General features: G+C 41.1%; 1 protein-coding gene across 1 annotated transcript in view; it reads left to right on the top strand.

The window, feature by feature from the left end:
* The window catches only part of PITPNM3 (PITPNM family member 3), a 131,160-nt gene that overhangs the window by 99,512 nt on the left and 3,846 nt on the right, over positions 1-27,802 (top strand). Inside the window, exons 10-15 of the mRNA XM_075517739.1 lie at positions 7,009-7,179; positions 13,619-13,813; positions 14,564-14,712; positions 21,520-21,636; positions 22,328-22,444; positions 26,531-26,679. Coding sequence (XP_075373854.1) covers positions 7,009-7,179; positions 13,619-13,813; positions 14,564-14,712; positions 21,520-21,636; positions 22,328-22,444; positions 26,531-26,679 — 898 coding nt within the window. The remainder of the gene's footprint in view (positions 1-7,008; positions 7,180-13,618; positions 13,814-14,563; positions 14,713-21,519; positions 21,637-22,327; positions 22,445-26,530; positions 26,680-27,802) is intronic.

Raw genomic sequence — 27,802 nt, 5'->3', positions numbered from 1 at the left:
ATGTCATACAACATGAAGCTTACACCTTACCAAGGATCAGTCCTTGAACAAGATACCAAAAATAACATCTGTGCTTGGTTCAGCATTGCTGGTTCATGTCTGGCTTCATGGGTAAATTTGGCCCCCGGGTGTGTTGGTTGTGAGCCACTTTTTACTCTCTGGTAACAGAGCCTAATGATCAGACACATAGAGGATTTTTTTGTTTTATTTCTAAATACATCTGGATTTTTTCAGTTAAAGTAAGAGCTTACTTTACTTTTCAAAATTCCGTGTGTCTTTTGCCTCTTTGCATTGTATGAAGTTTGGATAGCACAGCATCTTCATAGGAAATGATATGTTCCTTTATCAGGTGAGGGAGAAAAATCAGTTGCAATAGTGAGAAGAGAAAACAATTCAGGACTCCCAATTATTTTCTTCTCAATTTATAGACTTTTGAGTAATTTCATTTGACTGAGCTTTCAAAGTCACATTTGATTGCAGGAATAAAATGGAATGTAATGTCACCTGAAAATTATTTTACCTGCCATCATGAAAAAAATGACCAAACCCATGTCTTTCAGAGCCTTTAGAAATCTGGTAGGATTTTTTTAGCAAGTTCCATAGACTTACAAGAGAGGATAATTAAACTCCCATTTTGCATTTCATTCCTCATATTTGCAGTACTCAGTTTTGTTCACATTAAAAAAAAAAACCCCAAAGCTCAGCTAAAGAGAATGGGAATTCATATATATTTTCTCACAAACTAAGGCTTTTTGCTTCTGTGAAAGAGCTGTCAGGGAAATGAACAAAAACTACATAGGTGATGGCTGGCTTTGAAAACTGCACTGCAATTTGTTTTTCTGTCTTAGGGATTTCTTTACAAGATTAGCAACACTTCCCTCTGAAGGTGGTGGGGGGTTTGGGGCAGGGAGTTAAGGGGGTTCTTTGTAGGACTTCATGTGGAAAAATCTGTCAGTATCAATTTGCGCACATGGATTCAAATTCTTTGAGCTAGAATTCATATTTTTGCAAGATGCCGTGATTTCCATTTAATGAATCAGAATCGACACATTTACTCTGGAGTCACATATGAAATAGAGCATGCATCTGTTTCATTAGATACCCTTTTAGAGTCTTTGAGGACAAATGCTGATTAGCCAGTTACTGCACAGTAAGTAGAAAATCCTGGCAGTGTTTGGTACATGAGTACCTCAGTGACAGACATTGACACATCTTTTCGTATAGCCAGTGGTGGCTGTCAGCAGTTGACTGTGTGTGGTAAGCCCTCCCATCAGTTAGTCCTGATGAGCACAGGTGAAATTCACGTTTTGCTTCAAGGGAATGTACACATGTATTGAAAATGTGTGAAAATTTAATGGAATTGTGGCTTTTTGCAAGAGGGATTGCTCTGAAGTGATACAGTTGTTGTGTGTAATTCTCTGTGCAATCTGAAAGTCTTCCCTTGAATGCTGTGCTGCTTATGAAAGCATTTGTGTATTCAAAAGTGTGACAATTATGTTTAGAAGTCATTGCTGGCCATATAAACATGCCCTTTAGAAGTAATGTTGGATTCACAGAGGTGAGAGCTGCCTTCCTGAAACATTATATTGTGAAGTAGGATCACTGGGACAGGGGAAGCTCAGCAAGCTGATCGTAACCTTTCCCTGCCTGAAATCCAGGCAAAGCATGAACAAGGTGAAAATGAGGCTACTGGCATTTATCTCAGGTTGTAATTCTAAAAACAAAGTAACTTACCACATTTTGACTATGTTTTGTATGAGGCCGTAATGCTGTTTTGAACTTGAAACTCATCTGTGTTACTGGGGAAGGCTGCAAGGCAAGAGAAGAAAAAAGAGACAGCTTTGCCCTGAGTGGTAAGAAGGGAATTTCTGAAGGTTACCATTACTGTATGTGCTTGCCATTTATGGATGATGATGTCTGTAAGTCCTTTAGCAAGATATCTGAGACATGGCTTATGGACAGTGAAACTGATAAGATTGGGGCAAGGTATAATGTGTGCATTCCACAGTTTTCCACTTGCTACAGGAATCTAAAGCAAGCTCTTCTGCATAGCAAGTGTTCCTGTTACCAGTTTGGAAGAAATTAATGTACCATACAATTACATTTTTACCTTTAGATACTAGAAAGCAAAAAGCAAACTCAACTTCTGAGGCCTTCTGTAATTATTTTGGTAGCAGCTCTGTCCACAGGTCAAAGTTCCCTTCTCATTTATATTTAAATTTATAGTGGATGAATGAGATAACTATAAAGAATTGGGATTAAGTAGAGATGGATGGCAAATTTCAATGCTTAAATACTTTACTGGACTGGGACTGTATGTTTCTAAACTCTCGAGCCAGTAGTCCTCCTTTCCGCAGTCTCAGCTCTGGTACCCTCCAGACACTTTGACAGGAAAATTTCACATTAATTACTAGTATTTTAAACTATTTTCTTCAAATTGGCTCTCACTTCCATCCTCCCTCTGGTATCCTGCAGGGAGCATGCTTTGAGAGCAGCTCAACTGACTGGCATTTCAAACACATTCCAAGGTGAGCAGAGTCTACTTGAAGCATAACTAGTCCTTAGAGGCACACATGGTAAGAGAATCCCATTTTGAAGTGATAATGATGGCACAGTTGAGAGGAAAACACACAAATTGAAATCTGTCATGCAGACAGTTGGAGGTTACATGAGAAGAGTCAGGTGCCCTTTTTACTGAAGTGAAATGTAGAAAGCTGCCTGGAAATGTGAGAAATAAAATTAAGGATGTTTTTATTTATTTGTTTTGTTAGAGTCAGTTTTTAAAATAAAGGGGAAGATTATATCCAGAAGTTTGCCTGTTCTGTCTGCAGAACAGATGCATTTCGTCGTGTTTTACTTTCTGAATATTTATTTATCTTTACACTAATGAAAGTGTGGCTAAAACCAAGTCTTCATTCCAATTTTTTATTTCCTTGCCAAATGTCTTTTAATTCTCTTCTGTCAGATATTCTATTGGTCTGTTAGTGCTTCCGTGACAGTTCTTCTGGTTACCCTCTAGCACTCTCTTCTGTAGTCCTCCCACTGTTTAGTCTCAGTTCTTATTTTCTAAAGTACTGATCGTTTGTGTGCCTCTGCCAGATTCTTCCACTCTCTGTGTGCTGATTATCCTTGGAAGAGGCTTGCTACCCTATGAAAATATCAATGTTTTTTAGAATTCCGAATATATCATGAACATTTAGTTACATCCACAAAGTGGCACGGTTCTACCTTAGGACGGTTGTAATGGTAGGGTGTTTTGCACTTGTTCTCAGTGATCAGGTTGGGAACTAATACTGCTAAATGGTACAGTAGTAGGAAGTAATCTCCTTTGGACCATGATGCACTATATTCCTTTGCCAAGTTGGAAGAGGGGTATGAAAACAGCCGGTAACTCAGAGGACATGCTTTCTTTTTGCCACTAAATATCATAATTTGCCCTATGGTGACAACTTCCATAACCCTGCTGTTTGCACTCCTGGCTTGCTTTGTGCATATACAGAAGGCAGACATATACAGAAAAAGTTCCTGTACAAGAAGTATTAGGTGCAATTAGGCAACGGATTTAATTACATTAAGCACTTCCGTTATGTTTGGCTCTGACAGTTAATATTAAGCATGACAAGAAAGAGAATAAACCAATATACTACTCACTAGGGAAGGAAGCTATAGTTTAGTAGGATAATACCCAGTTTACTGCTCTACTTTATAAGCACTAGATCCCTAAATACATATGTTAAAGTTACAGGTGTGCCAAAATATGGTTTTAATTATAATGCAGTTCAGTGCTTTACCTCACAGAATTTACTTCACACTATTTGGGCTCTGCAAGAGAATTATACTTTCCTTGCAAAGAATTAATTTCTGCTGTGCTTAAATGCTCTCACACAGGTGACCTGTTTCCATTTTTTCTGGCAAATACTAAGAACAAAATACAGCTTGAAGAAAGCCATCAAAAGTAGTCTTGGATCGTTGCAGTCTTGCTGGTGTTTCCCTTCTGCTTCTCTTGTGATGCAATTAACTGGAATACATGGGAGAATTACTCAGTTTTCATAGCACAATAAACTGATGGGCACATTTGGGACCCTACCTGGGAGAATATGTTAAGAAAAAAGGGTACTTGATAGTGGTTCCTGGAGAACTGTGGAAAGGTACTTCACAGAAGAATTTCACAGGCCATAGTTTTTGCATATGGCTGGCTTAATGGTGGGAAAGGGACAAAAGTGGCACAAAGCTCCTATTTATTTGATAGTGGGAAAGGGAAAAGGTTCTATAGTGTCCTCAACAAGTGGTCTTTCTGTCTCCCACTTTCTTTTCATCTGCTACCAGGTGTGCTGATTGATGCACAGAGCCATCTGTTCTAGAAAAATCAACATACAACAGACATCAAAAGTAGGTTTTGGTTATCCTGCAGCTGGAAACCTGGTAATTGCCGCTGATAACAATCTTAAAATGTTTAGAAAGAGCTGGGGGGGGGGAACAACCCACAAAGCTTCACTTAATGCCCCCAAAGACACCCACATTGTTCACTTTGCGTGACAAAAATCCTGCAGAATTAAAGAGATGTTGCACCATTCTCAGAGTGAGTCAGTGAATGCAAAATACAATGCATACTGCATGTCCAGAGAAGAAAAAAGTTCATGGTTTGGCAGAACTGGATCATATAGAGGTATGTTCTTATTGGAAGATTTGTCCCAGAGCATTTCTTGAGGCTATGAGTATTGACATCTTCATGACATGAAGATAAGTCTGCTAGGCAGTTTAGCACAGAGCGTGTGCAATAAAGTGGTCCCCATGGATGTGATTCATCACATCTACCTTAGGCAGTGAACTCAGATACCATGTGAGGAACAGTCTAGTCTTAATCTGTCGCCAATGGATTGTATTTAGGTGCTCTCTGAATGGCTGTGCCATTCTCCCTTCATCATAGGTTTAACCAGAGTTGACAAGGTGCCTTCCTGTTCAAATGTGGGCTGGGTACACCTGTGGTTTCTGAGGTTTGATGCATTTTGGATATCTGACAATACCATATTTCATCAGCTACGTGGGCTGAGTGTGATTTGGCGCTCTACCAGCAGGATAATTTGGAGAAGTGGGTAGAATATTAAATTAAAGGAACTTCATTCTTTCCCATGTCACAAATTCCTCAGTGTTTTGCGTTGTGTCCTAGCTGTTCATGAGCTAGGACACCCCATTCTAGTCCTTTTCTGAGCAACTGAACTTTTATCTTTTCAGATAGTCCTGCTTCTGACCCTGTTCAAAAAGATACATAAACATATGCCTGATCTTTAGAATTAATGTTTTCCTGAACTGGATCCTCAATGTTGAAGTATCTGGAGAAGGTTATTACTATGATCAATAAAAGTTTAATTGTCTTACTAGTTTGAGAAAAAACATTGTGTGCCTGTGCTGTAGCCTTTATAGAACAAACATTCATATAGAACAGAACAAAACAAAACAAAGTATTGTTCTGACCTGCTTATGGCAATGCTGCTGTTACAACTCAGTATCAATCTTTTCAGCTTAGAATTTGGTAACATCAACATAGTCTATATCAAGATTTGTCCCTATATACCATTAAGAGCGGCAAGCACCAGAACATGAATTTTTAGACTCCTTCCAGCAACATGGAAAGCACTTGACAAAATCTGTAAGAATGTAGTGTTTTCTGATGTAGCTCTTAGTGACTTTCTGTGACTGCAGCAGAGGAAGATGTACAGCATCAAGTTTGCTCATTGTAGTTTTGCTTATGTACAAATACCTCGACTGTTGCTCTTGAAAATGAGAAATAACCTAAGTAGTGTGGGTTTGATTTTTTTTTAATTCTATGATGGGTGCTCTGATGAGAGATACCACTTCAGACAGACTCCGTTAGATCTAATATTCCATGACACTATTCCATGACACCTTATATTAAAACTCTAACATCTTTCTTCACGGTTTCCAGTTAAGCATGTGTTTGGCTTGTGCATGGGAACAATGCTGTACCAAACATGTCTTCTAAGGAGAAACATCATACGTGTTACCAGGTTTTTGTTATCACCGCAAGGAAATAGTAATTCTATCAAAAGAATATGTAGGGTTTATTGTATAGCACAGCAGGTTTGAAAGCATGTCTTGCTTGCATGGAGTTCATGGGGAGCAGACATAATATTCCCAAACATATTTTATAAATACTTCAGTCATTCCTTTACTCTTGTAGTTAATAAACTGACTGTTGTAACATATAAACAAACTGTACTAAGTTTAAAGAGCCTATAATGAATTGATTTTCTCGTGCTGTCAAGATTCAGTGTGATTGAAGTGTGGTGTGGTGAGAAGTGACTACACTGACCATTTCACAGGCCTTCACAGTCTCGTGTGATCACCCATCTGAGTATAAGTTATGCTTCGGTACTGTGTGTTTAGTCAAAAGAATGCCTTATTAGCTGAGTAAGTGATTTTCAGATTTGCATTTACAGTTGCAGACCAAAAACCTCAGGAGCTGCACACCTTCAGCAAGAATCGTAAACTTTGCTTTGCTATTATAGTATGACCAACCTCATTTCTATATGTTCGCTTCCATAAGGTGACTTCAGAAACTGCAGTGCTTTCTGTCACCTACCTGCTCCTGCTGTTAACTAGATTTAAGTCCTCTGGGCGTAACAGGCCCATCAAACCATTTTGCTGGTAAATATTTGAAGTGCTGATCGTCATAGCAGTAATGCTCAATAATATATTTACAAGATTTTTAAACTTCTTTTTCCTTCTTTACTTCTGTCTATTTCTCTGGCTGGTTTGCACATCTGCTACATGCCTGCATCTCAGATTGTGGTGTCTCTGTAAACTCCTTGGCAGTGAAGTGTTCTTTACATACGAAATAGCAAACAATTTAGTTAAATTTCTTGTGGCCAGATGTATGCCAGTCTGGAGTTTGCAGAAGACCATATTAACCATGTTTCTGTATAGACTCCTTGAAAACTGTAAAGGGACAATACTGAACTCTCTCTCTCTGTCTCATTCTCATCCAAGTATGCCAGGTACGCCCAGCCTGCAGCCAAGTGTACAGTTTCTTTCACTCTGCTGACCCCTCTGCCTGCAGACTTGAACCATTGCTGGAGACAAGATTCCACCTCCTGCCTCCATTCAGTGTCCCACGGTACCAGAGATACCCACTAGGGGATGGAAGATCTCACCAGTTAGGTACAGTGCCTGTTTTCATAGCTCTCCTTACCTGTTGTTCTCTTAAGCATTCTCTCCTTACACAGCTCAAGAGGATTTGAAATACCAATATGCTAGCATGCTAAAAACAAGTCATCTGGGACAGAGTGGCACAGACATATGTAGCAAGTGTGGAACCACAGAAGATTACCAAGAAAAAATTATTCTTGCGTGTGAGCTTTGTGATACTAATTGCGTTAGAGGGGTTGGAAGGTGATACCACTGCTTTAGTTGAAGTGTCACTTGCAAACTTCCATGTCTTTGGCTATCATTTTAAACAATTTATTTTTACAATTAGTAGACCTTTCCCCAGATCTTCAGATATTTCTCTTGGTTGCTTGTCGTTGGTTTATTGCGGATATCTGCTAGGACAAATTAGAGCAGGGGACAAATTGTCTTTTGATGGCTCTTTTCCTAGGTAGGCTACTAAACAATAGTTACGTTGGGTAATAAATGTTTGAATCCAGGAAAAAACAGAAATAGACTGATTGGTGGGGAGGAAAGAGGAACACATGGGTGAGCAATGTGCTAGTAGAAGGAATTGTGCTGTTTTGACTTACAGAAAATGAGATAAAATCATATAGGTGTGAAGTATCTTGACTTGTCATATGATGCAAAAAAGGAATTGATCAATGTGTATCTGTACATGCATGCACATTAGATTTATTCGTTTCACTACAGCTTAGACATGAATTCAACCCTCTGCAGGATATTTGAAAAGGCTTTTCAGGATTCAGAGTTTAAGGTTGGAGGCTAATATAGTAAAATGGCAGTGTTTTCTATTTGTTGGAGCTAGAAGAATCGTATTATTGGGGGAACCTGTTCTGTGCAGTAAGATACACACAACTCCTTTGTTTTATCTGCTCAAATATGGTATACATTGGATGCAAATCAGTTTGAATCTGATTAAATCAATGTTTGAAAAGAACAGTTGATCTTGAGTTGTGGAAGGTTGGTTTCTAGGTGTGGCTTCACTGAAACATGTGAAGATATGGCTGTTCCTCAGGAATTGACTTAAGGAATAGCTAAGGTGAGGGACAGTCCAAACTAGGGAATATCTGCTCTCTCGTCACCGCAGTGTCTGAGTTTTCTTTCAATGGAAATATATACCCCGCTTTGCATTCTGACTTGGAGTTATTATAAAGCCTGACTGTGCACTTGGAAATCCTGCTGATTAGTTAGGCACAAATTCTGTCACTGAGACATATGTAAGGCTATCTTGAAAAGCTGAACCCTACTTTAAATAACTCTCATAGGAAGACAAGTTCCCTTAGTCTGCTTTTCATATTGAAAACCTTGCATTGGTACATTTTACCAGCTTTGTTGCATTAAAGTAAACCCTTCAGATACAGTGATTCTTGAAGCAGAGACTTTATAAGTTATTTGGGAACAAATGGTGTTCTTTTTGAGTTAATCTAAGGCACTGAGTCAGAAGATTCCCCTACAGAGCATGTAAATCTGGAAACCCTGTCTGTTGGATGTATTATAAAATAAAAATTCCTGAGTGCTAATGGTCAGCAAATGTTCCATGGTATAGTTTTGTATTTAAATCTCTGTGCAGAGTTAAATCATTGCTGTGCTTTACACCTAAGCTGCGTTATATTTCAATTAACATGAAATCCTCCCATTTAAATGCAAGTGCTTTGAGATCCTTTTGGAAATTAAGGTTCTTCATTCACAAAGGATTAATTCTAGTGACTGTATAATTTTTTATTCCTGTCTATCATACCTGGGCTTGTGAAAGTATTTCTTAAAATGAGAGCCTTCATGGTGTCAACTGGAATGGTAGTTTACTAATCAGTTATGATGAGGCCTAGTTATACTAAACTCTAATTATTATGCACTGCCCAAAACAGCCTTTTCTGATAATCTTTCATGTCATTAAACAATCTCAATCCCTGTTCCTTTTCTCATAAGAACTGACGATTAAAATAAAACTGAGTCTGTTGCCTGCCTGACATTCCCGATGGGTGCCTCTCTGGAAAAAAATTACGATCTGGAAGCCACATGAAAAAAATTTACTACTAGGAGAAAATTTCACGATATGATTCATAGGAACAGTTCAGCGGTAACACAGGCTGGAGAACATGATGAAAACTGGAGGGGCAGGGCGGGATTTCTGTAGGTGTCTTTCAGTTCTTGCCAATCAAATGAAGCTCTTGGAGCCAGCTGCTCTGTGCATAGGGTTTATCTTGAAGCTTTTAGTTTATTAAATTTACTTTTTCCATTGAGATTCAGGAAACATCTAAGACTTAAATGGCAGGACTTAAAGGGGAGGGCACACGTTTATCTAGACGATTGCCTTTTGCATCCAGCAGGCATCAGTGCTTGTCACTAAGTCTGCCCCCAGGGTCATTTGGTTTGTAGTAATGTGGTATTGTTTGTGTCTGTGATGGACTGATCTGTTAAGAGGATAATGATGATGAAAGCTGACTTTTAACCAGGCTTGATTTTGACAATCACAGAGACTTGACTAGCCCAGAGAATTATTCCTCTTTCTGTCAATTACTTGGTCAGTTCCAACTGTATCTTCTGTTGATACAATTCCTAATGTGGATGTGATGACATTATTAGGCTACTGATAAAATAGCTTAGCAAAATAAAATTATTTGAGACATGATTTAAATTCAGTTTTCTGAATGTATAACACAGTCAACACATTATATTCAAAGAGAAAGAAAAATTAGCAAAGATTAAGTTTAATATCTGAGATATCTTTGACCTATGCACTGGATAGATGGAATGGAAATAATCACATAAGGCATCCCACCTTTTCAGAAGTCATCTCTTAAGGGGATATTTACCTTGTGTTTCTGTGATATACAGACAAGTGAAAGTAAAAGAAACTGCCTGCAAAGCACTGCCAGACATACAGAGCAGGTGGAGAAAACATTTATCTTCATAACTCTTTCATCTAGGGTGATCGCTGACAGAAGACATAGCTGTAGATAATGGTTCAGACAAAAATGCTATTTAGTAATTGGTGGGTTTTTTTTTTACTCTAAGGGCAGCGTACAAAGTTCAGGTTATGTTACAGCCCAGAGAAAGCCATGCTGTCCTGACCTTTCATTAAACAGCAGCTTTCTCAGCTGCTGCCTAGTTGACATTTCATAATCAAAGTGCTTTTGTAGCTATTACAAGTGAGCCTTAGCTTTGTGCCAGGTGCCTGATCTACCACCAGTCATGTCTTTTGATACGTAATAACATGTGGGATTTCATTCCTTCTTTTGCTTTGCTGCTTATGACATGATGCATTTTATCTACTTGGGGGTTAAAAATATGGTGGTTGTGTATTAATTCAAAACACCTGATTTCACCCTATCCTACTTTTTAGACATTTGACATAGCAGAATGCAGATAATCATAATCCTCTTTACTGTTTGAGCTTCTACCTCACATTTTACTTTGCATCACAATTGAAATAATTTGCAAAGTTTTTCTCTTGCAAAGTTTTCTTTATAGGGAATGTGCAGGAGTGCCAGTCCAGACTATGGCTGATCCAACTGGTCTGCTTTATTATGGATAGATAGAAATTAAGATCTAAAAGCACAGTACTTCTCCAATTGTATATGCATAAAATAAAGTATTGTTCATTTTGTCTGGAGATGGTTACTGTGTGGCCTTGAGGAAGTTGCTTTGCCTCTTTGTATTGGCTGTAACTATCATAATTATCCAAGATGAGACTCTGTAAAATGATCTGCCTTTATTTTATTTCTTATCAAGCATGATAGTGAATTTAGATTAGTAGGATAAACAATACGAACCTTTAGTGATACTCAGAGCCATGAGAAAGGTTGTTTTGGGTGGGAAGTATCAGTTTCAGTTATTTGAATAGAAGAATTATGCAAGTAGGCTGTCCCATAGTCTAAAGTTGAGCACAGGGCTTTTAGAAAAAAATAGTATTACATGTACTTTATTAACCTCTCACTGGTACTCTCTGTCCTCCTTTACAATTCAACAAATACCTGACCTACAGAGATGAAGGCAGGCTGCCCTACCGGTCTAAAATAAAGATAATTCAGGAGACAGGAGAGAAAAAAATGCCAAAAATGCCTTCCATTGTATTGATTTGATCTCTTCATGGGGAGAAGGGTTACTGAGCTTAGAATAACGGTATTACAAAATAAACAAGTTTCAAGGCACCAGACCCCTTACCAAGCTGGTCTTAAGCTAGTCAATAATATGGAAAAGGCTAACAGCTATCTTGGCTAACAACATGTTTTCCATTCTGTGCGAAGTTACTATTTTTACTTCTCTCTCCATCTCCATTTTAGTGGGAATGAAAAACCAAAACTCTTGCAAAATTATAATGGGGGAGGAAGGATTAGATTAGGGTCAATTTACGACTGTTTCAGCAGAACAAAAACAATTCAGAAGCAGAAAATTTATTTTAAAAGCACAATCTTTTTTATTTCAGTGAGTCTTGTCGGAAGGGGAAGCAGAAAGTATGCAACAGAACACTGCCAATCATGAGCACTTCATGGAGATATAGCTCTCATTTATGGGATTCATTGCACCTTCTTCTATGGAATTTCCTGTTGGTTGATATTTGGATCAGGGTTCTGGTTCAGGTAGACCCCTAATGGGGTGCAATTTGGCAGCTTCCCTGTTCCTTACTGCTTGTGGCCCTGGATTCTGCTGCTCTCTTCAGTGAGCTCATTTGCTGCAATATTCTAGGCCACATGATTTGGGGTTTGTTGTCAGAAGGACCAGGTGCCTTGCTGTTCAGTATTTAGTATGACATAGAATCAGATGTTTTACTTTTTTGTGCTGCTGCTTTCACTACAAAGAGTGTATAATACTTACTCATTTTGTGAGGTAAGTAATAGGAAAGCAGCGTTATGATTTCTTCTCGGTTGTCTGTGTTGGAGTCTATATAGTTTGCCTAAGACAAGGGAAGTAATAAAATTATCCTCCCATTCTTTTCACCTCCATCAAGCTTTCCTATTGCCACACATAGATTTCCCTACTGTATGGCACCAACAAGGTTCCTTTGAAAGAATAGCACATTGCAGTTTCTTTAATAAAAACTCAAAGCACATGTTCCCATGGAAACTACAATTGAACATATTCTGTTCAAACTGCATACCCATCACAAAGTGTTAGAATGTAATTGTTCCTCTGATTGAGTTGCAGGGCAGCTCCTTGTGTTGTCTTATGCAGTTGAGATATTCAGGCTTATGTCAAAACAAGCCAGACTCTCTTTCTAGCCATGTCTGTCTTTTGGAAGGGAGGAGATTGTAGGGAGCTATGCTGCTATTCCTTTTCATTTAATGGTGACATGTTTTACCAGTTCTGATAATCTATAGGAACTTATGCTTCCAGTGTATTTTTTTTAAGGAATGGTGTTCTTGAAAGCAGCAACTTGTTGTTGTGTTCTCCTGTGTGCACCGTTGAGGTATTCATTGCATTGGGAGCTGGTAAGACTTGGAAAGTTGAAGAGAAACTTATTCCAGGCCTCCAATACATAAAGAATTGTATGACATAGTCCCCAACCCAAGACCATGTGAAAGATGAGCAGAGCTGATTACAGTTATTTGTCTGAATGGGAATTTGTCTGAATGGGACTGAAATACACTCAGAAGTAGAGCAATACATCGTGAAGGGCCGTCTGCTTTCTTTTGTATTATGTGCATTGAACTGGGTCTCCTTTTTCTTTTGTTCTCCGTTTTAATGTCTTCAAGAGGTTTGTTCTCTGAAAACTGAGAAGTCAGCTGCTTTTATAAGCACTGTGCCGTATATCCTCTCAGCTGAGGTTCTGCCTTTCCTAGGTACAGGAGGGATGTGCAGGCTGCTTCAAGCAAAATTAGCAGTAATGCTTTTATTTAAAAGCACATCTGTTCTTGCATGTTTCAGAACACCTCAGGAGGAACGCCTGTGTTTTGTTTCATTAAGTAGAGGTGTTAGCCATGGCCCATAGCTCATCTTTCAGAGTGGCATGAATAAATGAGAATTCTGTTCCATTTGGGAACATGCAAACCAGTAGATAGGCTTGCTGAAGTCTCTCTTTCTAAAGTAATTTTGCTCATGTCAGGAAGAGAACAAGAGAAGTCTCACAGACTCCCAGAGCTGTGTAGCACTTCTCAGAGAATGACTTTAAAATGGGTAGGGTTGAGTGTGAAGTAAAATAGCCTCCCAATATCACTAACCCAGTTTGGAAGATCTTGGCCAAAAGCACCCAGCTGCCATTGCATTTTGATGGCAGTAGGGTGTGCTTTCTGCATTTAGTCATGCTGTCTCATGCTGTCCTCCTCACTCGGAAGGAGTTTCATCCATGGTCATTAAATCTGATATTATTCAGGCAAACGCTAATTAGCTCTGTATTTAAAAAAAAAAAAAAACCACACACACACTAGTTTCAAAGCCATGTTATTCATCCCACTGTTTTTTTTATTATTATTTTCATTTCTGTAACCTGCAGGTGATGCTATCCACAGCCACAGCGCTCTCTTCCTTGAGAACAGCTCTTTGAACATACCTTTCTCTCAGGAGAGTCCTGGATCTCCAAACACATGTGATCAACCACAAGGAAAAACAAGAAAGTTGAGCTTGGCCAGCACAAACAGTGAAAACTCAGGGTCAACAGAAAGCTTGCCATCAGCATACTTCACCAACAGTGAGTGAAGCCTGGTGCTGTGTGCTCTCTGATATGGCAGCAACCCTTCCCTCCACATCCTTTCTGTGGAAAAGTTTATTCTGAAAAGGAAAATTACCTGCTTGGAAATTTGGGGAGAATGAGAACAGCCTAAGCTGCTGCAATTTTAAATAGCACAATTTAGCTTCCTCTTCTGTTTGTAATTAAGTAAATAAAGTAATAGAAGTGAAGTCACAGTTTTATATTAAGTTGCCACTCATAAATAGTCATTAAGGGTTTCATACTAACAGGGGTTTAGAAGCATGTTCCAGGCATGAAGAAATAGAGATAGATAAGATTTGTTACCCATAATTAAAAGTGCTATAAATCGTTATATCATCCTGTTATGGACTGTAGTCATATATCAATATTCCATTCACTATTTGGGGAAGCTTTTGCAATTCTTAGTCTATAACATGATCATAAAAGTACTCGTCTTTCACTGTACATTTTCCATGGACCAGGAAGGAATGGGAATCATGCTGGGGTATTTCTGCTTCCCAAAACTTGGACCCATTAGAACTGTTTAGATTGCAGACATTTAAGTGAAGATGCAGTCAGTGAAAACAGTACTTTCGTGTTTGATAGATATCTTTAACAGACTCTGAATGTCAAGATTAAAAAAGCGCAAGGCTTCATTCAATTATCTAGCTTAAACATAAAGACAGCAAGAGATTTATGAAGAAGATATCTTACAGAAATGTGATGCTATTTTGTTTGGGTTTTTTGTAGTTACTGCGAAGTGGTGGGGAACAAAACGAATAGATTATGCCTTGTATTGTCCAGATGTGCTGACAGCCTTTCCAACTGTGGCCCTGCCACATCTCTTCCATGCCAGCTACTGGGAATCAACAGATGTTGTGGCCTTCATTTTAAGACAGGTCATTGATCTCTTTATTTTTTCTCTGCAATGAATAACCTTGTGATTGTTGATTGCATCTTCCAGGGGTGATCAGTCTTTTAATCTTTAGTTCAGTTAGATGGCTAACTGTGGTTGCATCACATACAACTGGATGTAGGAATGACAGATGTGGATTTATTGGAGAGGCGAAGGGGACAGTGAGCCCACCGTTAGCACTGCTGGCTGGTGTTCTTCCTACTGACTGTGTGACTGGGAACAATGCACTGTCATGCATACCTGACTCAGCCCTCCTATGCCCCAGATCAGTATAACCCTGTATTATGTATTCATTTCCTCCTGTTGTTGAAGGAATAGGCTATCTCCAGCCTTACTTAATTATGTATATCCCTACTAAATATCAAATTATTATTTGATATTAACATTTGATAATAAACCAGCAGTTTGAAAGTACCGCTCCCATAAGAAAATCAAGTCTCTCCTGTAACTATACTAGAGTATTTTAAGGCATTGTGTGCACTGTCTCCTCAGAATTTATTTCTGAGTCACATGATGGGTCTCTTGTTCCTACTGTGTCAGTAATTAGACAGCAGCTTGCAGTGACTCAGGGATAATGCAGTGCTCTGACCTCTAGAGAAAGTGGTGAGGCTGAGAAATCTCACCTGGGGTAAAAAAAAAAAAATTAAGTGGTGTTCAAGCAGAACCTGCAGGATAAAGCACAGAATCACAGAATCGTATAGGTTGGAAAAGACCTTTTAAGATCATCGAGTCCAACCGTTAACCTAACACTACCAAGACCACCACTATACCATGTCCATAAGCACCTCATCCAAACGTCCTTTAAATACCTCCAGGGATGGCGACTCAACCACTTCCCTGGGCAGCCTGTTCAAATGCTGGAGAACCCTTTCAGTGAAGTAAAATTTCCTAATATCCAGTCTAAACCTCCCCTGGCGCAACTTGAGGCCATTTCCTCTCGTCCTATCACTTGTTACTTGGGAGAAGAGACCGACCCCACCTCTCTACAGCCTCCTTTCAGGTAGTTGTAGAGAGCGATGAGGTCTCCCCTCAGCCTCCTTTTCTCCAGGCTAAACAACCCCAGGTCCCTCAGCTGCTCCCCATCAGCCTTGTGCTCCAGACCCTTCCCCAGCTTCGTTGCCCTTCTCTGGACTCGCTCAAGCCCCTCAATGTCTCTCTTGGAGTGAGGGGCACAAAACTGCACACAGTATTCGAGGTGCGGCCTCACCAGTGCCGAGTACAGGGGGACGATCACTGCCCTAGTCCTGCTGGCCACACTATTCCTGATACAAGCCAGGATGCCATTGGCTTTCTTGGCCACCTGGGCACACTGCTGGCTCATATTCAGGCGGCTGTCAACCAACACCCCCAGGTCCTTCTCTGCCAGGCAGCTTTCCAGCCACTCTTCCCCAAGCCTGTAGCGTTGCATGGGGTTGCTGTGGCCCAAGTGCAGGACCTTGCACTTGGCCTTGTTGAACCTCATACAGTTGGCCTCGGCCCATCGATCCAGCCTGTCCAGGTCCCTCTGTAGAGCCTTCCTCCCCTCCAGCAGATCAATACTCCCACACAGCTTGGTGTCATCTGCAAACTGGCTGAGGGTGCACTCGATCCCCTCATCCAGATAATTGATAAAGATATTAAACAGGACTGGCCCCAACACAGAGCCCTGGGGAACACGGCTTGTGACCGGCCCCCAACTGGAGTAAACTCCATTCCCCACCACTCTTTGGGCCCAGCCATCCAGCCAGTTCTTTACCCAGCGAAGAGTACACCCGTCCAAGCCATGAGCAGCCAGTTTCTCCAGGAGAATGCTGTGGGAAACAGTGTCGAAGGCTTTACTGAAGTCTAGATAGACAACATCCACAGCCTTTCCCTCATCCACTAGGTGGGTCACCTTGTCGTAGAAGGAGATCAGGTTGGTCAAGCAGGACCTGCCTTTCCTGAACCCATGCTGGCTGGGCTTGATCCCTTGGTTATCCTCTGTGAGCTGTGTGATAGCACTCAGGATGATCTGCTCCATCAGCTTCCCTGGTACCGAGGTCAGGCTGACAGGCCTGTAGTTCCCTGGGTCCTCCTTCCGGCCCTTCTTGTAGATGGGTGTCACATTTGCTAATCTCCAGTCAGCAGGGACCTCCCCAGTTAGCCAGGACTGCTGGTGAATGATGGAAAGCGGCTTGGTGAGTGCATCTGCCAGTTCCTTCAGTACTCTCGGGTGGATCTCATCAGGCCCCATAGACTTGTGAGTGTCTAAGTGGTGCAGCAGGTCACTAACCATTTCCCCCTGGATTATGGGGGCTCCGTTCTGGTCCCTGTCCCTATCTTCCAACTCAGGGGGCTGGGTAACAGGAGAACAATTGGTCTTACTATTAAAGACTGAGGTGAAGAAGGTATTAAGTACCTCAGCCTTTTCCTCATCCTTTGTCACTATGTTCCCTCCCATATCTAATAGAGGCTGGACATTCTCCTTAGCTCTCCTTTTGCTGCTAATGTATTTGAAGAAGTATTTTTTGTTGTCTCTTACGGCAGCAGCCAGATTGAGCTCTAGCTCAGCTTTGGCCCTTCTAATTTTCTCCCTGCACAGCCTTGCTACACCTTTGTAGTCCTCCTGAGTTGCCTGCCCCTTTTTCCAGAGGTCATAGACTCTCCTCTTTTTCCTGAGTTCTAGCCAAAGCTCTCTATTCAGCCAGACTGGTGGTCTTCCCTGCCAGCTCGTCTTTTCGGCACCTGGGGACAGCCCGCTCTTGTGCCTTTAGGACTTCCTCCTTAAAGAATGTCCAGCCTTCCTGGACTCCTTTGCCCTTTAGGGCTGCCTCCCAGGGGACTCTCTCGACCAGTCTCCTAAACAGGCCAAAGTCTGCCCTCCAGAAGTCTAAGGTGGCAGTTCTGCTGACCCCCCTCGCCGCTTCTCCATGTATCAAAAACTCTATCATTTCGTGATTACTCTGCCCAAGACGGCCTCCGACCATCACATGGCTCACAAGTCCTTCTCTGTTGGTGAACAAGAGGTCCAGCGGGGCACCTTTCCTAGTTGGCTCCCTCACCAGCTGATTTAGGAAGTTATCTGCCACATGCTCTAGGAACCTCCTAGACTGTTTCCTCTCTGCTGTATTGTATTTCCAGGAGACATCTGGTAGGTTGAAGTCCCCCACAAGAACAAGGGCTAGTGATCGTGATGCTTCTCCCAGCTGCTTATAGAATAGTTCGTCTGCCTTCTCATCCTGGTTGGGTGGTCTGTAACAGACTCCCACCACAATATCTGCCTTGTTGGCCTTCCCCCTGATTCTTATCCATAAACACTCCACCTTATTGTCACCATCATCAAGCTCTAAACTATCCAAACACTCCCTAACATACAGGGCTACCCCACCGCCTCTCGTGCCTTGCGTGTCCCTCCTGAAGAGTTTATAGCCATCCATCGCTGCACTCCAGTTGTGCGAGTCATCCCACCATGTTTCCATGATGGCAACCATATCATAGTTTTCCTGATGTACAATGGCTTCCAGCTCCTCCTGCTTGTTGCCCATGCCGCGTGCAATGGTGTAGAGGCACTTCAGCTGGGCTGTCGTCCGTGTCTCCTTCATAGAAGAACACCCCTTGTGTTCTTTGAGGCGTTTCACTGGCATTTCCCTCTTGGCTCCTATTGCCTCAGTATCCCCTAGCTCAACTCTGTTCAACTTCAGCTGTGCCCCAGCGTACCCCGCACATCTCAGAGACACAGGCTGAGTGCCCTCGCTGGCACCCGCTCCCTCTAACCGTGGCACGTCGTCCCTCAGCTTCCCTCGGGCAAGCCTGATGTTATTCCCCTCCCTCTTCGAGTCTAGTTTAAAGCTCTGTCGATGAGCCCTGCAAGCTCCTGAGCAAAGATTGTCTTTCCCCTTTGAGAAAGATGAATCCCATCAAATGCCAGGAAACCTGGTGCTGTGTAGGCCTTACCATTATCAAAAAACCCAAAATTGTGGTGATGACACCAGCCACGGAGCCATGAGTTAATAGATTGGGTACCCCTGTTCCTTCTAGTGTCACTGCCCACAACTGGAAGGAGAGAGGAGAAAATAACCTGTGCTCCAGAGTCCCTTACCAGCCGTCCCAAGGCCCTGAAGTCTCTTTTGATTGCCCTAGGACTTTGTGTTGCAGCTTCATCGCCCCCCACATGGAAGAGCAGTAGGGGCTAATAGTCCAAGGGCCGTACCAGGCTAGGGAGTGTCCTCATGATCTCCTTCACCCGGGCCCCCGGAGGCAGCAGACTTCCCTAAGAGGAGGGTCCGTCCGGCATATCGGACCCTTGGTTCCCCTCAGAAGGGAGTCGCCCACAACTATAACCCGTCTTCTCTTCCTTGTGGAGGTGGTGTTAATACAAGAGGTACGTTCTTCTGCCCTGGGTGACACCTCTGGTGTAGATGGACTGTCATCCCCCTCCTCCATTGACTGGCCTTCCACCTCAGGACTCAGGGATAATGCAGTGCTCTGACCTCTAGAGAAAGTGGTGAGGCTGAGAAATCTCACCTGGGTAAAAAAAAAAAAATTAAGTGGTGTTCAAGCGGAACCTGCAGGATAAATGTCCCTCCAAGAAACCAAAGTGACGCTCACCCAAAAGCCAGTCACAAGCAGTTTAATTTGGATTAACCCAAGAATCAGTGTGTTTTTTACATACAGTGGATGATGAAACAGCTGCTGCCAGGTAAACAGTAGAGAGAATAATGCAGAAAACTGCACAGTGACTTTTTTTCATTAAATCAGTTTGGCAGGTGTGAGTGTTCCTGCCTCTCGCAACTCCTTTTAGCTGGTCTTTGAGTGTTAACTCCCTCCACCTCCAGCTCCCAGTGCTGGTGTTGATGATGTTAGTTCCCTGGAGGCTCACCTGTTAGATCCTGGGAACGAAAGTTCAGCGGCTGAACCCTCCAGTCCAGAACTGCTGCTGAGTCATACTGTGCAATTGTACCAAGCCCCCATCTTTACGCGGCAGTGGAGTGTGCAGCAGACAATCTGGCTGGTAACCAGAGCACTTGCGGAGTTTTTGATCGCTGTTTTTACTTGAAGAAATTCTAAGAGTCCTTCAACCTCTTGCTGTCCTCTCAGAGCATCCCTTAGTATATCTGATTCCAGTCAAAATGTATCATTAAGCAATGCAGAATTTTAAAAGCTAATTTAAAAAACTTTGTTTATAACTAGTGTCACCGTAATCAAGGCAAAGCAGAAGTTGCTGAAGCGTTTTTCCGTGAATGAGAACAGTCTCCAGAACAGGAATCGTATTTGATGCTCATCCCAAAGTAGAGGAGAGGTTTCTACTGGAAGTAACAGGATACAAATCCCTGTTTTTTTCTGTTCAAGGGCCCTTAGATAATTGTACATAGATGTTTCTCCTCTCCTTTGCAGCTCTCTTACAGCTGTTGTCATCTCGTCTTCTCTCTCAGGATGTTTTTTGCCTTGAATCCGTCAGAACATTCTCCCATCTTTCCTTTCAAATGCCTCCCTGATCCCAGTTGTCTGTTAGCAATCATTCCTGCTTTATTCTACTTGTTATCTCTGTGCATTCGTATCAAGTTGCATTGTTGTGTCTTACCTAGCCTTGTATGTGCATTACAGCTTTTAGAATTAATAAGCCCTTCAAGCATTTGGAGCATGCCTGCAAAGCAGTATGTGAGTTTACAGCACTACATAAAGCACTGGTTAGTTCCAGCATAGTCTGGACATTCTGCCCTTGCTGGGGGTTAAGGTTAAGGCTAATGGCTCCTGAATGCCCTGTGGGCGCATATATTTCCTGCACATGACCTCCAGTGAATAGAATTTATGCCAAGCTGTTAAAAAACACACTGACCTCTCAGCACTACTATGATTTGTTGCAAGCCAGCTGCTTTGCTAAGGCGGAATGCAGCAGGATTTTACTCTAGGGACTTCATACGAGACATCTATCAAAGGGATTCTAGGCCACTCTTCCAGAGAGGGCACCCAGGGTGGAAAACTTCAGCACAGAAAACCAACTGTTCAACTTGAGTAATTTTCTGCTAGCTTGTGAAAGAGACAGACTAAGCTATTTCTCATTCAAAATGAAGTAGCCTCACACTATCCATGATACCAGGGTGCAACCCACAGATTTCAGTAAGACAGGGCTTGCGGTTTCGATTGAAACAGGGGATAACCCACAGATTCTGAAATCTGTGGGTTGTGTCCTGAAATCTGAGTTGGACATTCAAGTTTCTTGGTAAGTGTGTGATATTTAGGTTATATGAATATGTAGCTTGTATGACCTATTAGGGTTCTGCATGTTCACAAGTTATAGTCCTCTTAGCTTCAGATGTTACTAGCCACAAACCAAATCCTGAGCCTATCACCTCCGCAGTGGTGAGTAATATCCAAAAGGTGGTAAGAACCATTCTGTCTGGGTATATGTATAGAAGATCAATACAGATGGAGTCAGGAATCTGACCTCTGCTCCATAAAGGACATTAAAAAATATTTTTGTGGTCTTAAGCTGCTTTACTGGCTTTGCAGACCATGAGCAGACAATGTGACTGTCACTTGATATGATCCTAATGTTTTCACCATTTTCTCTGGAAGAATGTGCAAGCTCTGCTGTGAATGGAAAAGCTGTTCAATAAGTACTTGAGATTAAGTGTTGGCCAACAGAGTGAAAGCAGTTTATTTGTCTATACAGTTAATGTGAACATATGGCCTGTACCTCTTTCTACTTTCATTGTGCTTTTGGCTCTGCAGTGTCATTCAGCTGGGGCAGCAGTGTACTTTCCCTTTCTTTGCCAAGTCCTGGGACTCCTCAGGCCACACACTGTTTATTAAAATATTAGTATAATTTCAGGTGATGAGGTATGAAAATGTGAATTTCAAGGAAAATGACAACCTGGATCCAGCAACACTCAGTCCATCCAATCCACGAGAAAAATGGCTACGCAAAAGGACACATGTCAAATTGAGAGTAAGTATAAACTTGAATATCAAAGGCAGCTGTAGAACTTGGGTTTGGCAGCAATTTAAATGAAGTTTGATCTCCCAAAGCATGAGGTTACATAACTTAGTATTACTGAAGAGCTGAAAACTGCTAACGTAATCCGGAGCCAAACAAATTAACAGTTAGGGAATAGGAACAATTCAGTCTTGGTTTATCACTACATGTTGGGAGAAAGTGTATTTCTTTCTTTAAATAACAGAGGGGCCTTAAGTTTCAGTTAAGCAAAGAGACTGTTCTTCTATTTTCTTATATGCTAGATGAATCCATAACTCAAGAAAAAAGTATTTTCTTCATTCTTCAGATGCCACTTCAGTTAGAAATGTCAATTAAGATGCGTGTGTCTTGCACATAATTGTGGGAATCCATGGCACCACTTGAAGTGAAAGATAATTGGCATTCCCTTAAATGTTTTCTCTTATTTGGTCATCTTGAGCGCTTCCACTAGAAAATCTATTCAGGAACCCACCATTACTGGAAACTTGGCTCTAGCTGAAATAGGAATGCAGTTTTGCTAGGTGCTCTAAGGTGTACTGTGACGTACCTCAGACACACTGTCCAGGACTGTGTTTCTGTGTCACTGTTCATAATAACATAATAGAGACAGTAGCCTCATTACGAAAACAAATACTACCCTTCCCACCTTCTGCTCTTATTTCAGAATGTGACTGCTAATCACCGAGCTAATGATGTCATTGCAGCAGAAGACGGTCCTCAGGTACTAGTTGGGCGCTTTATGTATGGACCTCTGGACATGGTAGCTTTAACAGGTGAAAAGGTAAAGTCTGAGTAATCGATTTCCTTATTTTTCTGAACCAGCTTTTACTAGAAACAGTTGTTGAAGATAGCACGCATGTGTAGGACCAGATAAAGCCTTACAGTGATGGGAAGTATGTCACTAGCCCCCACCACTTTGGCAAAAATATGCTGTAAGTGGGCTTTCCTGATAGCTGACCTTTTTCCCAGCTGTCATCCTTCTTACATGATGCTGGCCATCTCCTGTGGTTGATGATGAGTGTACTGTGCAGTGATTTCTGAACCTGCCATTCGATTGTACCACCTACTGGAGACAATTAACTTTTTAAGCAAGGAGGAAAAAGAATTTGATAGTGGTTGGCAAATCGGTAAAAGAAAAATGTATATCCTCCTATGCAGGTAAGACAACTAGATAAAGGAATAGGTACTCTAGAGGCTAGGTTGCTGCTGTTTCTCTTATACACAGAAGAGTAAAGAATAGTTTTAGCATTTAAGTAGTAATGTGACACGATTGGAACTGTCACTCCTAAAGCTGCCTGCAGTAGCCAGGCTTACAGCTAACAAAGCCAAGCATTAAATGAACACATTTGTTCATATTCACTGAGACTAAGAATTTTTGTGGAAATTAACAGAGCAATGCTGCTGAGCTGAGGGTAAAACTGAAGCATGGAGGCTTCTCTTGGCCTGTTTTGTGGGTGCTCATTCTGCTAAGATGTAGCACTAACCTGATGCCTCTAGGGATCAACCTGCTGACGGCATGCCTTCTTTGGAGTATATTTGCTAGTGCAAATGGCAGGGATGGATGTTTCTGGAACCATGTCTCTAATGACCGTGCTTCTGCCACAGCTGGGCTTTGTTAGTCAAGTCCACAAGACAAAAGTGATGTGCTGCTTCTAAGATTTTGTCGTAGAATTGAACATACCTTGTGCTGATACACACTGAACTGACAATATAAGTTAAGGTTGTATTTTTAAGACCATCACTGCTTCAGTCTTGTACCATATGGTTTGTAAAAAAACTTAAAGCAGCCCCATCACTTGAGTTTACATGCATGACAGGATCACAGATTTTGTCTGATTTTGAAGATTTTAATCACAGCTCTTTATTAGCTTTTATACATCTCTTCAATCTGATCACATTTTATTCATTGATACGGTTCTTTTGGCACAATGATGAATAGGGCACCAAAGGGGTTCATAGTGGTCCTGTGAACACCACTGAAATTGCATGGTTCCAAGACTTAATAATTTCCTCTTTGTGCCATTTCTCAAATGTAAGTTCAAAACATCAGTTAAACGTATCTGAGTGTACTGGATTGCGCTGAAGGTCTTCCATTAGGTCTACAGTCAGGAAGACTGCAGGTCAAAGCTGTGTACGTAATGAATCTCCTGGCATGCATTATTTGTGCCTATATCCTAGCAATGCCTCATGTCAAAAGTTGGACACTCTTGTAACTGGTACAGTGCAGAAATTAGAAGAAACCATTTTTACCACAGGACCATTGAATCTGTCAAAGGAAAGGCCATCCCTCTCCCACCTTCCCTAGTGGGAATTAGAGCTGGGGAAGGATTTATGTCAATTAGCAGTGTGGCCTGCAGACTTGAGCAGACCTTGAAGTGTTAGTTTGCGTATGACAGGAGAGCCTGATCTGCTCTGTCACATCACGGTGCTATTCTCAGCAGGCAGGAAATTTTCCTGGAACCTCATCTGCTTTGGGTGTCTCCTCTTGAGGCACAACAGAGTAGTGATAATGGGCATGAGGCCATCTGGTCAAGACAAGGAGACACAGGACCTTAAGCTTCTCTGAGAGTCTCTGCCAGTCATTTCCTGTCATGCTCCCATGGGACTGGCCACCTAGGTAATCTCAGCCTCAGTCTGTTGACCTATTAGAAAGTGTTAATTAACCTGAGGTAGACTTGACATGCCAGTTTTTATTGAGGCAAGGATCAATCCTGGAGACTATCCTTGTTTTCCCAAGAATTTCTAAAATGGGCCTGTTGGGGTTTCTACAGGTTTGTAGACTGGATTCATTTTAGCCCTGGGTCTTTTACTGAGATGAATTTGGGTTGGTAAAAAAGACAACATATTCAGTGTTTTAGCATGCAAATACAAACTAGGTTGAAGATACATTTCAGCATTTCAGTGCTTTTCCTGAGGCCAGAGGTGTGCCTCTCTGGGATTTACTTATCCCATTATTTTCTGGGCATTATAGTCTAATGTTTTTCCTCCCTACATAGATTATTGTGTGCTGGCTGGTTGCCTTGAAGTCATATTCCCATTTCAGAAGGATAGGGATGAACAATAAGCTGTGTTTCTGCAGTGGTAAAACAGATTCATATTCTGCTTGGATATTGAACAGAATCCTATCATTAAAATCTCTTGAAAGAAATTGCTAAGTAAAAATGTTAAGATTATTACTAATTATTGCACTGGGGAGAATTCCATACTCAGTGATGAATTACTGATAGTTTTCATTCTAATTTTGAGGGGTTTAAAAACTAATAGAAATACTATCTGTATTTTTTTTACACTTGTATGTTGCCCCTCCAAGGATCTCAAGTAACTTTGCATAAAAGGCTATATTTCATCATCTCTTTATGTGGAGAAGGAAGACTGAGCCAGAACAGTTCAATGACCACAGTCACCGGAATGCTGTTCTAGTAGCTTTCACATTGATATTGAAAAAAGACAATGCTGATCTGAAAGGACTGTAGTTGTGCAGATTTTTCAGAATGCCCAATGCAAACTTAAAAACTATTTTTCTGAACCACACATACACACACACACACCCTGCCCCCATCTTTAATGGCTTGACTTGAGAAAATTTATTAAAGGGGACGAATAGAAGGTAAGAACAGAATGGCTGAATAAAACAAAGTTAGCAGTGTGATGCTTGAAAGAAAATACTCCTGTTCCTGGTTAGGTTGTGTATTCCTTTGCAGGTTGGAAGGAAGTTAGATTATTCCCTAGCAAATCATAAAAATGTTTTCCTTGGCTCTCTCTCTGCTAATGGTGCATTTGAAAGTTGGAAATTCAGAATCAGTTAGGGTACAAAGTGAAGCTTTCTCCTACTTATACCATCCAAAACTTTAAAGAGGCAGTTGGTACACATCTGTATTCAAACTGTGAATTCACTTTGCAGTCAAAAAGCAGAAGAAAAGAGTAAACCCATTGTTTGATCCTGATAACACTTCTAGTTCAGCAGTACCTGTCATTTCTTCCCTTGAACCAAAGCTCATCCCTCAGAAAAATTCAGTTCTGAATTTCATCAGTTCAGAATAAATTTAGGGTTATTTGTAGTTACATCCCAATGTCATGTAACATCATTATGACCAAGAAGAGTATATCTGCAGAGTTATCAAGGATATCCACACAAACAGTGTGATCTCGTAAGCTGCTGGCCAATCTTGTAGAGTATCTGGCTGCATGTTGAGCACTGAAGAAGTCCACATAAATCTTGTATGCCTAAGTTCTGTAAAAATTGAGTACAGAAGGAGAGCTTTGCAGATACCTCCCTCAGATTTACTGATGGACTTATTGCTAAAAAGTGCCAGTTCAAGTCAGACAAAGTATTTCATACACTTTATGTTAATTTTGATGGAATATTTCAGTTGAAGAAAACCATATTGATGAAACCTTTCGAAAAAAAAAAAATCTTGATAATTGGAAGTGTTTAGGCTTTTCATTTGTAGGCAAGGTTATGATTTGAGAAAGATTTCATTTTGCTAATAACCAGGTGAAATTTTCCATTTTGTATGTTTAGGATGCAAAAATGTAATATACACATGCAAGGTGAAATGATCTTTTTTCTAGTTTAGGGTTCCTGCCGAATTTCTGAGCTCTATACCCTCGTTTGACACCTGCAGTGCTGAGTGCTTTAAATGATGAAGGCAATAAACTCTTGTACCATGTGTTAGGAAGCATTTTCTAATTGAGACGACCCTCTGTGAAGTTTTTACTGAGTTTTGAAGTTCCTTCAAACTTCCTTGTAAAATTTTAGTACAAGCCATAGTTGGAGATACTAATGTGATCTAGGCTTCGCAGGCCTTGTAAATATGGAGTGTGTTGCCTACTATCACACTAGATGACTGTTTTGTTGGTTTTGCAGGTTGATATCTTCATAATGACTGAGCCATCTTCGGGTAGGTGGGTGTACTTTGACACAGAGATATCCAACAGCAGTGGTCGGATATCCTACAACATACCCAAACAGAAGAGACTGAGAGTTGGTGTGTATCCCATCAAAATGGTGGTCAGGTAATAGCTCCAAGCTGGAACTACAGCTGTGATGGGTTGTTGTGATCAGGAAGACACCGAGGTGTGTAAGATTGAAGGGGGTGCTGAGGGAGATTTTGGTCAGTTAGTTATCTTTTCTTGGTCTTGGCACTGTGTTGTCAGCTTAGATTTGAAGCAGTGATCCTCTGTTTACTGGCCAGTTTGGAGGTGCCCAAGCTAATGGGTTTATCCCTACTGCAACAAAAATCCTCAGTGCAATTCAACTTAGGAGCACTTGGTCTTGCAAAATATGGGGACTGGATGACTGTAATCAGTCTTCTTGTGGCAAGAATGTATGACTTGGGATATTTCGCATCCTGTTCATTGGGGAAAAGACTGCTGCAGGGTATAGCTTTGTGTTCTTCAGACTGATAAGAAGCTTTTCTTATGGAAATGAACAGTAGAGGAGGTACTGCCTTGCTCTCAGCCACCTGTTTATCTGTTGATGTCAGGCTGATCAAAAGAGTTACCTTAATTCTGTACTCAAGACCATGCTTATTCTAAACTGGGAAAAAGAAAAAAAAACCCAGCACCTGAAAATAACAATTCATTGAAGTAAAATCAGACAGCTCTTCTAGCTCTCCAGCATTTCTTAAAAGATATCTATGCTAAGTAAAGCATGAAGAATGAAGTTGAGTGAAATAAAATCTGTTGGCCTAGGTGCAGGACTGGGATAGCTGTGCTTTTAAAAAAATCTTATGTTTAATAAAAGTCCAGTTTGATTTAATACAGAGTTTTAGTTTAATATTGCATGCAGAATTAAATTGCCTACCCACTTAGGAAGTAGCTTTACAGCTTCCTTTGAATCCCTGTTTTGGAGGCTAAATCAGTGGGATGAATTTAGCTGAAACAGAGTGTGTTGTTACCCACCAGTTAACCGAGTCCAAAGTCAATTTACAATCTTATGTAGTGCTAATTGAGGAGGAAGAAATGTTTTACCTCAGTGTAATAGAACAGGCAATCAATTCAAGAAAAGAGAGTTACTTAAAAATGCATTAAGGTGTATTCAGAAGCTAAGCTGCCATGGGAGTCTAAAAAGACTGCAGGAGTAAGTTGCAAACAGGAATGAAAAAAATTGTCCTGTCTTTGCTCATTAAGCTGTGTG

The sequence above is a fragment of the Mycteria americana genome, chromosome 15, assembly GCF_035582795.1.
Source record: "Mycteria americana isolate JAX WOST 10 ecotype Jacksonville Zoo and Gardens chromosome 15, USCA_MyAme_1.0, whole genome shotgun sequence".
Lineage (NCBI taxonomy): Eukaryota > Metazoa > Chordata > Aves > Ciconiiformes > Ciconiidae > Mycteria > Mycteria americana.
Note: the sequence above shows the minus strand (reverse complement) of the source record. Positions and strands in the feature narration are given on the sequence as shown.